General features: G+C 37.8%; 1 protein-coding gene across 7 annotated transcripts in view; it reads right to left on the reverse strand.

Annotated features, from left to right (window-relative positions):
* BMPR1B (bone morphogenetic protein receptor type 1B) overlaps nucleotides 1–13,936 on the reverse strand; it is a 381,259-nt gene that overhangs the window by 24,501 nt on the left and 342,822 nt on the right. For 4 of the 7 annotated variants that reach the window (XM_087863970.1, XM_045792149.2, XM_045792136.2 and 1 more), the window contains 4 exons: nucleotides 12,450–12,552; nucleotides 11,828–11,930; nucleotides 1,798–1,894; nucleotides 608–746 (listed from right to left, as the gene is read on the reverse strand). In XM_087863970.1, coding sequence (XP_087720096.1) covers nucleotides 608–746; nucleotides 1,798–1,894; nucleotides 11,828–11,930; nucleotides 12,450–12,552 — 442 coding nt within the window. The remainder of the gene's footprint in view (nucleotides 1–607; nucleotides 747–1,797; nucleotides 1,895–11,827; nucleotides 11,931–12,449; nucleotides 12,553–13,936) is intronic. The other 3 variants (XM_087863972.1, XM_087863971.1, XM_045792142.2) reach the window with 1 other exon arrangement.

Raw genomic sequence — 13,936 nt, forward strand, 5'->3', positions numbered from 1 at the left:
AGAATTTGTGAAGGAAAAATATTTCTCATTAAAATTGTTATTTTCCATCCCATCAATCTTTTGCATGGTCTATGAAGGAACCGAATGTTTTTTTCATTAAAACAAGTGCCTTGGATGCATTATGTTTTCTTCAAGGTTGGCAGTGTTGACCATCAGAAAATTAAACCTCTCCTGAATGGAAAAGCCAGGACTTCGCCCTGAAACATAAGCTCTCCAGCTGAAATGCGGTCTTCTTCCCCTGTAGAAATACTCAGATCCCAGTAGGTTGTAATACTTTTGTCTTCAAACGCCAGGCCAAAGTTCAGTAATGCTACCCTTACTGAAAACAGAGGGAAGATGGTCCGCATTTGCTGTTTTCTAATCTGCTTCTTATCAGAATGTCAAAGGGTCTGGATTGTAACCATACACTTACATTAAAAAACAATCACCTTACCCCCAATATGTTAAAACGTTATCAGGAAGCCCTGCATCTGAGATCTGATGTCTAACCCGTTGGTGGAGCTTCTCTTTGTCCTCTACCCTATCTGTTTCAGTAAAATGAAACCCTGTACTGACATTTCCTCTCAGAAGGCATTTCCTTTAAGTTCGAGATATGTTCTTCTCATACCAGCAGAGGGAGGCCTGATCCACTTCCTGAGCTTTGAGACTGCTCAATTAAGTCTCTCAGGGATTCTCCAGGAGGAATGTACGTCTCATCCTGTTCTAACCCAATGCTGTACCGAGGTCTGGTTTCTTGTCTTTTATACCTAAAGATGCACAGAAGATAATTTAAGATACTGAGTTGCAACAACAGGGGTAAAACACTGCAGATAAAACAGTAATCACAGATTTCATGTTAGCACAAAAGAAGATACATTTTTAGTATTTATTACCCTTAGTTATGATTTCTAAAATACAAATCATAATTATTTGCTAACCTATTTTTAAGTCAACTACATGTTTTTACTTGGTCTCAACCATCTACAATTCTTCTTCTCCGTTCAGTTGCCTATTTCCCAGCAGGGATTCCAATAATATTTCTATAGAGCTTCAATACTCATTCCCTAAAATTTTTCCCTTTAAGATCCCTAATTAAACATGAAAATTTGGGATTTACAAAAGACATAACAGCTAACTCTCTCATCTCAGGGAATGTATAAAGCAATAATACAAAGGAATGAAATAAATTTCAACTTTAGAAACATTTTGTCAATAATTATGCTTCTAATTAGAAATGAATTTACTTGAATCAACTATTTGCAGAACAGTATCATCAATGAGTGTTACAAAAGGCAAATGATAAAAATTTAAAGGTCCTTGATATTTCACGAAGTAGAAAATAAGCTCTTAGGTGGACGAAAATAATTTGTAACTGTCACTTAACTTCAGTAGTCAAGCTTATTATATCTGAATAACTAATCTATAAATTATGGTGAAAATTTTTCCATATTAAGAGGAAATTGTTAGCGTAGGAAATGAGGGAATACTAGAATGAGTCTCGGTTCAACATGATCATTTCTCCACTCAGAATCAAACCTCACTTAGTAACATCTCATTCCTGAATTCCCTAACTACCCTAAATTCCCTAAGGGTAAAATTTACCTGGGTGACTTTGATGTCTGAAGCAGGAATGAGATAGCTATCTATTAACAGCTGCATTAAGACAAATATTTATCAGTAGTCACTGAGATTATCAGGGAAATCTAAGATTTGATTAAGTCAAAGCAAGCTGTGGTGAAAAATGTCAATAAGGTGGAGTAGTCGTATGAGGCCGATATTTTAAACTCAAAATTCTACATCTACACGTCGGAAACTTACCTGAAGTAACAGAATAAAATAATAAGGACCAATAGCAAACTACAGACAGTTACAGATATAAGTAAGGCCTTGTGGTGTATAGGTCCGTCAACAAAATCTGAAATTAAAAAGAAAAGGAGCCATTATATGGAGGATATTTTCACTTAAAGATTAGGAAGGAACTCTTTCCTAAAAGTGTTGGCTAAGCCCCATATGCAAGATGTCCCAGGTCCTTTTAATCTGCCCACGGAGAAGAACAATATGGCATATTGCACAGTAAATATATACACATACATTCAAAATTACAGAAGTTCCACTAGTGTGAAGCATAATTCATCTAGGCACTTGTTCCAAGAGCATGTATTTCTTCCCCTCTGGAAGGAACAGGTTTGACACAGAATAAAAGTACAGAGTATAAACAAATGTAAATGGATCAAGGCCCCGAAAATATAAGTAGGTGGTTCCTCTTTATTTCAGATCCAGCTGATAGGTTAACAGGTTTTTCTCATGTGGTTTCTGAACTGTTCCATATCATAAGTTTGGATAAAAACCTGATCTATATTCTTTGTACATAAAACACACAGTCGTCTTATGATGGATACAAAGGAACAGGATTCCTCAAATGTTGCCAAAGACAGAATACATGGATGGCGTACCACTTTAAACAAAGATGCCTTTCGAAACCACATAGCTAACTTTTCCATACATTGCATCATATTTTAAAAGAATGGGCATGTTCTCCTCAAAGAATTATGGTGTGATCCTTTGATAAAACAAATTATTAAATATTGTTCATGTTGTTTTAACTCCAGTTCTTGACAAATCAGATTTACTTACAGCATGACTTCTCAAACTTCATACAAATAAGAGTAACTTGGAAAGCTTTACACAAACGCATATTTGCTGAATTCAGCCTCAGAGATTTTTATTCCAAGTATTTTATTTTTTTACAATCATCCCAGGTGATTTATACTGCAAAGAGTCTCTGAAACGTATTTTGAGAAAACTGACCTAAAAGCAGGTGCACTTATGTAGTAACAGAATTAGCACTGTTCTTATTCTGGGCACCATATACCCTTGAGAAAGTGATCACTGCTATTTAATTTTTAAAGGTATTACTGTAATTTATGACTTTGGTTACTATGAACAAGAAGTTTTCCAACTGTGCTGTATACTTTTAACTGCATGACTACCTAAACATTTTGGCTGGGGACCTTATCCCACTCAACGTAACATTTTTTTTTCACTCAAAAGTATTCTCTATCCCATGCATAAAAACTAAAAAGCACCAACTAATGAAGTAAATAAAATTGCCACTATCTCACTACTTAGGAATATTACTACTAACATTTTAACATATGCCTTTGCAGTATCATTTCGATGAACAAAAAGAAGTTTATTTGCAAAATATCTCATGGGAAGGCCTTATATACACCCATGTCCATAGCAGCATTAGTCACAGTAGCTATAACATGGAGGACACCCAACTGTCCACTGACAGATGAACGGATAACCAAAACGTGATATATGTATATACAGACATGGAATATTATTCAACCTTAAAAAGCAAGGGAATTCTGACATATGCTACAACATGATGAATCTGAGGACATTATACCAAGTGAAATAAGCCAGTAATAAAAAGACAAACGTTGTGTGTGATTCCACTTCTATGAGATACTGAGAGGAGTGAACATCACAAGACAAGAAGGAGAATGGTGGTTGCCAGGAGCCAAAGAAGTTGATGTTTAATGGGTATAGAGTTACAGATTGCAAGATGAACAGAGCGATGGACATGGATGAGGGTGATGGTCGTACACCATTATGAACATATTTAATACCACCGGCCTATGCACGGAAAAGTGAGGAAGATGGTGAATTTTATGGTGTATATATTTTACCACAATAAAAAAACCTGGGGAAAAAAAACACTGCTGCTTTATAACTCAATTATTTTCATAGATAATATTGTGAATATTTTCCAAAACAATAAATTCTTCCCCACAACGTGAGTTTTAAAGACCACATAGTATATATATATATAAGCACATCCTAATTAGAAAGTGAATCTGCTGATAATGTGCTTAGAAGATTGTAAAGATTTTTCTATAATACATCCTTGCCGAAATATATAAAAATCTGTGAACACTCTTAAACGTACATCACCGCACGTCAGTGATTATTTCCTTAATCTAGATTCCTAGAAGTAGAGCTATTAGTTCAAAGAATGTATTTTTAGGCTTTTCATACATTTTGTCAAAATGTCCTTTAAAAAAGATTACAACAGATTCTATTTCACCATCAGTGTGAACACGTTTTAATTATGTTGAAATAATTTCATTTTTATAGAAAACCTGGAAGAATAAAGAACTCTAATGTGCCCTTCACAGAGGTTTCTCATTTTTAAAATTTTACCATATTTGCTTTATAATTCTCTTGCTCTCTTAGTATGGGTGTCTGTGTGTCTGTCCACATAAATGTATATATATATTTGTATTCATATTTCATTTATTTATATGTATGATTTGTGGGTCATTTAAAGTTACAGTTATAATGTCCCTGCCCATAAACACTTCCTTATGAATGCACTTCCTTAGAGCAGTCAAAGAACAAGGACATTGTTTTACAAAACGGTAATAAAATTATCAAAATGAGGAAATCAACATGAACATATAAACTGAAAATAAATCTTACTTTGAAATATTTGGATTTTTGTTATAAATGAAAATCCGCAGGTCTTTATACGACTTTCTTGTCTAAATCCTGTTATGATTAAATGTGATTTACTCATCAGCCTAAAACATATGTTTAACAATTATTTATGACCTACACTACTTGCGAAATATTAATGGAAGCAGTCTGCATCCCAAAAGACTAAATCAGAGACCACCGAAGAAAAGCGGTTTTCTATAAACAATTTCAGAAACACTGCCAACGGTCCAGATACAAAGGAGTTCAGGAACTTGATCCACAACAGGACAGGTCCAAAAAGCCATTCAGGCTTTAACGCCCCCAGAGATCATATAAAGTAGCACATGCATTGTCTGAAAAGGGTTGCGTAGGAAATCTTGAAAATAATTTGCAGACTCTTAAAATTAAAGAGGCCAAGATTTTTACACAGTGAATTGTTTAGCAAAATTTCCCTCCATTAGGCTAGAGGCAATAAGGCCCAGGTGAGCACAATCCGTCTGCCCAGGAGAGCACAAGTCACTGTGTTTACACATGTGCAGGTGCACGGATGCCACGGTGCACATACGTGCAAACACCGTCGCTGGAAACTTCATATGAAACGTATTCCCAATTTTAAGGATAACAAAAGTAAAAAGCCTGAATTTGCAAAAACACCAAGAGAATGCTGGATACTCAATTAAAACTAGAACTAACTACTTAAGCACAATGTATTATCCGTGTATGCATACGGAACACTTCATTCAAGGGATTAATTGTACTAAACCTCTCGGCCTCCCTGCCTCTTACTTTCCATGTAAGAGCAGAATACTCTCTGAATTGTTAGAACACTGTATTTATTACCCATCTTATTCAATGTCTAATTTATGAGAGCAGCGAGACTAGAAAGGATCTAAGGGGTTCTTGCCTCAACCATCAAGCACTTTTTTCTAAGGCTAGCATTACCTCCCCTTTTCCTTTCTTTGCCCCAATAACCCTCTTCCCTGCAACCTCATCTGTTGCCTCCTTGTCTTCTGTCATGAATAGATGATCCTTATCAATAAACCTTTTGTTTCTGTTGGTCATGCTGGTCATGTTGTCATCTGCCATTACCTGTGCTCAGAGCATTAACAATGTAAACATTCGGGTCGCTGCCAGAGTCGCGGAAAGCGAACGCTTCCAGATTCCTATCAGGAAAGAACAGAGCGCACAGTTCTCTCTAGGGCAGCAGAGTTTACCTGCGCTGTCACTCCAACCGCTCACGGAAGTAGAACGGAGAACCCTCCAGGGAAGTCCGGTTCACTCTTAGAAGCGAGTAAGGATCACCAGCGGTTTCTTAACAAAACAGCATTCTGTCACTACTTGTCTCCTCTCCGATCAGTAAGCAGTTTCTAACTGTTTAAAATGGCAGGGCCGGTTTGTTTTGTTTTGGTTTGGTTTTTAATCAGGCTATAGGATGGTTCCTAATCGCAACAACAAATTAAAGAAAAAACCATGTAGCTAGAAAGAATCTTGGAAATAAGATTGCCCAGACATCTTTGCATGTGCTCTCAATATTATAATCACAGATAAATTAGAGATGTCTTCCAATTAATAGAGCACAAAGCACCTGAAAAGCATATTTTTATCAGAGGATTTTAGTCAACAAAGAATATTGTAAAAATAACTTACTTTCATCTTATATTGGGATCCTCTCTTACAGTAACATCTAGAAATAAATTGTAACAACGAAGACATAAAATTCTAGTTATTTTCCTGCATAAAAATATTTAGGATATTTCTTGGTAACACAGTAGTTAAGATAGATTTTGTTAATGGTAATTTTATTTTTTACTTACTTTTTTTTATTTTTACGTTCAATTGACATATAGTGTTACATAGTTGCAGTGATTCAACAGTTCTAGACACTAAACTGCTGCACCAAGATTAAGTGTAGTTACCACCTGCACCATATGATGTTATTACAGTACTATTGACTAAAGTTCCCATGCTGTACTTTTCATACCCATGACTTATTTATTTTCTAACTGGAACTTTGTGCCCCTTAACCCCATTCAGCTATTTTGCCCATCCTCCCAATCCCCTCCCCTCGGGCAACCACCAGTTTGTTCTCTGTATTTACGATTCTGAGGACGTAATTTTTACATCCAGGTACTGTGCTCAATGAGAAAGAAAAAGAGTAATTATTTCTAAATTCCTTTCACCTGTCTCAAATACAAAGTTACCTAGAAATAGGAGCTAAACATTCCAAGAAACACATGAGCTACTCTCCAGCAAGGAGTTTAAGCTGAGACTCACGCATTGGTTCACACTGCCAAGGGCGTGATAAATGTATCAGAAGGAAGATTCTGAAACTCATCTTTGCATTCTGGACACTTACATATTCAATCTATCTTGTTGTGGAGAACAAGGGAGAAGTTTCATTGGTTAAATAACTGTTACCTACAGACTTTGATTTCTAACTGGCAATATCTAAGCTAAGGAACAGCCTTTTAAAGCAAATCTGTAAACTGCTCAGAATATATTTTTTAACTGAGTAGGAAAATAAGATAAATTTTAACTTTGCAAGTTCTGTACTATAATTTGACTTAAACTACATTGAGATTACCATATTTTCAAAGCGGAATGTTATTTCTGATACATTTTCTACCAAGTATACATGTAGCATACATGAGGAATTACTATATTTTAACACATAAACATCTATTTCAAAAAATCACATAAACTTTCTTTGGTTTTATAAAAGCCAAATTAGAGGATCCCATTTAATAAAGCAACAACTTCCGTTCATTTCAACACCATTCACTTCTTTAAGGGCTCGTTAAAAAAAAATTAAACAAAAATAAGTAACTATAATAAGTGACTTGGGGGGGGACCTCATCGATTTCTCCTGCCTACACACCATCTCGAGAGCATTTTACTCCCAATATCCTGGTCAAACCATCAGATGCCAAGAGTCCAGACACACATCATTTCTCCCAGCATCCCGGTGCCCTTATCCCCTCTGCAGGCAGGGAGCCAGATGCCAGGGCACAACCACTTCTCCCTATAAGCCTCTCCATCAAAGCAGTCATGTCTTCCGACTCTTTGCACCAGCTGCAATGTTCCTTGGGCTTCCCAGATCATATTTTATTGTTCATGTGAAGGTGCTGCATTTGATCTAATAACTTTCCATATTTCCTCCTTCGAGAGAAAGAATGTTAGCCTAGGATGTTCTGTTTTTCTGGTGCTGAGAGGGAAAACGCAAAAGCAAAAGGAAGACCAGTATTCCTCAAAGAATGTAAATGGTGTTCTGTCCCCCCTTCATCTTCTTTTTCAAATCAGATGACAAATAAAATTTCAAGGACATAAATAAACGTCGATAAATCCTTATTGCACGGGACCGTGTATCTCTAATTTCCTGCTAAATGTACCCAAGTTTTAAAAAAAAAGAAAGAAAAAAAGAGTCTGAGAAAACTCCGGATTAGTAGAAAAGATTTTCTTGTTTGTTTTTAATGAGGACAAGGTTCTTACCACTATACTTAGTACTTCTCTGCTCTCTAGTAATGAAACCTCCCCTCAGCTATTATGGAGCACCTAGTAATACAGATGTTTTGCGAAACGGTTATTCGGTTATTCATTTACCTTTTTTGGAAGAGCAATTATATAAGAAACAAGAACAACAACCAAAATGGTGAGCTGGATGTTTTAGCCTTCTAGTCTTCTGAAAACATAGTCTCTGCTTAGTCATCTGACATACAATTTATAATGAATATGTTATAATAATACATAATAATCTACTGAGCAATGCTGAGTACAGGGGTTCTCAAGGTGTGGTTTCTGGACCAACAGCATCAGCAACACCTGGGAACTCTTGAGAAATGCAAATGACTGGGGCCCACTCGGATATACTGAATCAAACTCTGGGTGGGGCCAGTACTCTGTTTTAACAAGCCCTCCAGGTGAATTCTGGTGCACTTAAAGTTTGAGACCCACTGGCTACTACACAATTGGGACTTGGTAAATGTGCATTTAGAAGGAAGGGAGGGGGAGGACTGAGCCAGCACATGCCAGCACACAGGAGTAAGGGAGCAACCCTCTAATATGAGAAAATCTAATCTAATAAATAAAGCAAAGCAAACATAATAAACAGAGGCTTTAAGGTAACATTTCTTATCGATTACTAGGTGCCGTGGCTAACCATTATTTTAGAGTTTCCTACCTCTTACAGAAGTAAAATAATTTTTTTTTCTTTTTGAGATTGTCATTCAGAGCTCTCTGCAGAAGATGCCATAAGAGGACACCATCAGCCCATTTCCTTTCTCTACTACTTACTTTAGCTAGGTAACCATCACACAGTACTTAACCTCACTGTTCCTCAGCTTCCCCGTCTATGAAATGGGGATAATAACCACAATGCCTTCCTCATCAGGTTATGAGGATTCAGTAAGTTAGCATATGTAAAGTACTTAGAAAAGAGCCATAGTAAGTAAGAGCCCCATACTCATTAGCAAATATCACAACTATGAGGATGATTTCCATGGTCCTTAGGCCAGAAAATCAGCCTGGGTTCTAAGCTTTAGAGGGTCCCACTCTGGCTCCCTCCCTCGCATTAAGCAGTGGTTCTGCAGGACCCACGGAATGTACCCACCCAGAACTTGTCCCATCCCACTCTCCTTTTTAACCACTGACCATGGCCAGTGTATATGGTGGAGGTTAAAGAAAAAAAAAAAAAAAGCAGCAGCTTTATGGTAGAGCTGTGTTTAAAAATGCCAGCACTCTCAGACTGCAGCCTGCGGTGACTTTTACTGGAGCCCAAAATGACTGCACCGGAAGAGTGAGATGAAATCTGGAGAGAAGTCACCTAGGCACTACCTGGGATCCTCAAAATTCAAAGCACTAAACCTTAATGCCGCTAAACCCCACGCCAGCCTACCACCCTGTATAACTTTCAGTATTTTGCACCAGCCGTTCCTACATCCTCTTTCCTAGACTGCTCTAAAACAAGGATTATGCTGCTGCCTTTCTATTCAAAGCCTTTTCACTCCATTCTCTAGAGACTTATTCTACTCTTGTCCCTGCATGCTCAACCTCCTCAGAACATTCCCTTATCTGCCTAGTGCTCACTAGAATCTGGCTCCATCTACAGGACAACACGCGCATTGTAGTCCTTTCGGCAACAGGAAGAGTCGAAATTCTCCTAAACCCTAGCAACTTCAGGGACACAGCACTTTCACTTGCATGTGGACAACTTTTTCTCCTTGAGGGAAGAGTTCCTAAAATCTAGCACTTCTACCTTCACGTCCAGCCATTTCTCACCGTCCTCCCTCCCCCATCCCCAAGACATAAGCCCCCATACCAGTGTTACTCAAAATAATGTCTACAGACCGCCAACTTTCTGCAATTGGTTCACAAGGACATGACTACAAAAGCTGAAAGTAAACGTTTAGAACTTTACAGCAATTTGACATCAGCAGACTTCTCTTTGAACACGCCGTTAGCAAACTCACATGGTGAGGCACAAGTGTTCTAGCTATACCCACATACAGGTCCTGTCTTTTTCTACCAAAAGTATTACCCAAACTGTAATGTGCATACACATCACTTGAGGAATACTGTTAAAAAGCAAGTTTAGTAGTCTGGGGTGGGGCCAGAGGTTCCACGTTTATTTAATTGTTATTTATTTATTTATTTATTTGAGAGAGCGTGAGGGAGTTGGGGGGAAGAACAGAGGGAGAGGGACTGGGAGAATCTTAGGCAGGCTCCACTCCCAGTGCAGAGCTCCACGCCCAGCTCAGTCTCAAACCCTGAGACCATGACCTGAGCCAAAATCAAGAGTCGGATGCCTAACCTTAACTGAGCCGTCCAGGCGCCCTGAGATTCCACATTTCTAACGAGTTCCGAGTGATACTAATGAGCTGATCTACAGACCTACTTTAAATAATGAGGGTTTTAGACAACTTAATTATGAGATTTTCTCCAACCACCCATGCTGTTTGCTATGCCTGTATTTTGCAAATGATTCTCAAGTATTGTAAACCAAACTTCTGCATTTACCACTGCCTCTGTTCAGAGTCACTGCTACTAAGAGGCTGTGCAACTTTGGGAAAATTAGGTAACCTCTCTGTGCAGCAATTTCCTCATCTTTAAACAAGGAATAATTCTAAGTACCTCTTATGATGGTGGTGGGACTCAAATGGGTTAATTAATGTGATACTGAACATAATGCTTGGCTTATGTTAACCATTATAATTTTTTTAAAATTGTTATTCCTGTCTTATCCACTTAGGGAACTCCTGCTCAACCTTAAAGTCTGGTTCAAGTGTCACTTCTATGAAGCTCTTTTGACATCCTCCCACCCCAGGCAGAATAAACTACTGACTTGTTTATGTCCTTACTATACCTATAATCTGACTCTACTAAGATATTCCTGAGCAAATATAATTTAAATATTTACATATTTCTCACATCCCAGTGTGCAAGTCTTGAGAGCAGGAATTTTCTTCATCCATTTCTGTATCCCTAATGCCTACTATGCTGATTGGCAATATATTAAAAAAAAAAAAAGTTGTCTGTGAATGTTTTATGTGAATTATTATGAATCAATCCTTTATAGCTTTCTAGGCTTCAGCAGAAACATGTTATAAAATGCTACCATCAAACCCATGAAACATCATTATATTTTGTTAGGAAGATTTTCTCAAGAAATAAAATCAATCATGAGAAATCCTTTTAAACCACTTATATAAGACTTAGGTTTTAGGACTCTGACAATTCCAGTCATTTATTTTGTGGTGAGAGCAAGGAGAAGAAAGGAAACGGAGGAGCAGTTTTTAACAAAAAGCCTTTCAGGTTGCAGTGTTTGTCTTTTTTCAGTGAACAACACTTAAATGTACAAGTTTTGAAATCAAATTGTCTAGACATCTTCCCCACTCTACCAATATCCTGATATATGATTTGCCTAAAACGTAGTTGCTGCAGCACAAACAAAAGGAAATGCATCCGGCAAATAATCCAATTCAGTCCTTTATTTTTTTAATGCATGTTAGCCTAATGGCAGTTTTTGAGAGAAGTGCAAATTCTGAGTAATACTCAGAGGTAAGCATAAAACACTGTCTGCCCCTCCTCTATGCTCCTGAAACATACTACAAGCTCTAGGACCTCCAGTTCTTACAGGGAAGTGGAAGAAGTTAAAGAAATTAGATTCTCCAGCATGAAGACACATGTGACTACTTTTCCAAGAACTACTTGCCCATGTCTTTGAATTATGTCAGCCTAGTTCGGGCCCCTGCCCCAGCAGTGGAAAATGATACGGGTACATTCATTTAGGAGAGACAGAGAAATTCTGGTGTTTACTTTCTTCGGGCCCGAAGCTCTTCCAGCCCCAAGGCTTCTCTCTCCTTACCTCTGTTTTTCAGTGGAGGCAGTGTAGGGTGCAGATCTTTATTACATTCATTCCGCTCTGTGCAGCACTCAATTGATCTTCTTTGATGAGGAATGGGGGTATCCTAAAGTTGAACCCAAACAGTATTAGTGGGTTCCCCTAAATTTCAAAGTCACAATCTAAAACTTGTTAGAGAACTAACACTATTTAGAAAGCTCACATAAAATTCTGAAAATTTTCCTCAAACATCCCGAAAATGTTGTTTTCTATTAGGAAATTTCTCTTAAATTCCCATGTATTACCTTTCTGCAGCTTTTGCATTTCCACAAAACTACTATTATGTTTGTAATAACCAGGGCACACAGTTATAAACTGAGGAAGGCTTGGATGAATGCGATTAACGAAACTGGAATCTGAGCAAGGTGATCGAATGAGTCACTAAGCAAGAACTTAACAGCAAAAATACAAATAACATTTGTTTTTGAAATGAAGGCGGGATAGGCCCAATTAGAGAATTTCAAATTATTTTCCAACTTATCAAAAACAGGCTAGTCAAGAAAAGCAATTGTTTTATCTAACTTGAAACCTGACTGAAAGCCAGCAATAAAAGGTTCACAAAGTAGAATCAAGTTATCTTCCTTACCCGACACTGAAAATCTGAGCCTTCTAGTCCTAGACATCCAGAAGTGACCACAGGCATCCCAGAATCATCTTCTTCTATCATTGTGAAACAATATCCATCTGTGCTAAAGACCAAACAGGCAAATAAGTGTGTGTGCGTGTGTCTATGTATGTATGCGTATGTGTGTGCATATGAATGTATGTGTATGTGTGTATATGTATGTGTGTATGTGTATATATGTGTGGGTGTGTATTGTATGTGTTTGTATGTGTATATCTGTGTATTGTGTGTGTATGTGTTTATGTATGCATGTATGTGTGTATGTGTGTGTTGTGTGTGTTGTGTGTGTATGTGTGTATGTGTGTATACGTATGTTTGTGTGTGTGTATGTGTGTATCTGTGTATTGTGTGTATGTATGTGTATATGTGTGTATTGTGTGTATGTGTGTATGTGCATATCTGTGTAGTGTGTGTATGTGTGTATGTATGCATATGTGTGTATGTGTGTGTGTATTGTGTGTGTATGTGTATGTGTGTCTGGGGGAAAGGAACATGTTTATCGTTTGTTTTTTACACACAAGGAAAAAGTCGATCATTACAGGTTACAATCTGTTAAGAGAATTCCAAAACTTCTTTTTATGAAATTTGATTTAATAACCATAAGACATTTGGCAGTATCTTCTCTGTCTCGAAACTTGTGAGAAAGAAGGAGCCAGAGTTTCCATATAACATTCGCTATTAATAACATATACACCGATTACTAAACACTTGCTTTGGTCCTCCACACGCATCATCTCCACAAATCCAGAAAAATGAGTCTGTGAGGAAGGCAGTATTATTCTCATTTAGGAATGAGGCTCAGAGAGCTTGAGGAATTTCTCAAGGGCCTTACCGCCAGTGAGAGGCCCAGCAGGGGTCGGCCCCCATGAAGGTGAACATTTATGTTGGTTCCATTTGCTCCAAACGAAATAAACTTCTCTCTTACTAAGGCACCAAAAGACAGACAGGTAGGAGCTGGGATCAGCACAGCATAACCGAGCTAAGGTTCTACCACTTGGCCCCTCTGCTTTGGGGCTGATCCGTCACAGGGAAACATCAAGCTTTGTTGTAAGCAGACGGTACTGGGGGGTGGAGTGAGGATGAACAACAGAAAGAAGGGGTTTTAACAAGACCATGGAAAACAAAGAAACAAAATTCTAAATTTCTGTATGGTTTTCTAGATTAAAAAACTTTTTTACTTATTCCATCTCATTTAATCCTCTCAATGACAATGGAAAGAAAGTGATACTATTTCTATTTTACAGATGAGGAAATTAAAGCTCGGGAGTCTAACAAACGTGAACAAGGTCGCAGAACAAATGGTAACAGGATCAGGCCCTGAGTCAAAAACCTCTAGCTTCCTTCATCCCCACGTTTTGCACTATCCTCTCCTGGGGCCAAATCTGGCAAACAAGAACTCTGACGTAGAGAACTACTTATAAACAGACTTTCCTGTCTTCACAAGCTAG

The sequence above is a fragment of the Ursus americanus genome, chromosome 8 (assembly GCF_024610735.1).
Source record: "Ursus americanus isolate L20-20 chromosome 8, mUrsAme1.1.p, whole genome shotgun sequence".
NCBI lineage: Eukaryota > Metazoa > Chordata > Mammalia > Carnivora > Ursidae > Ursus > Ursus americanus.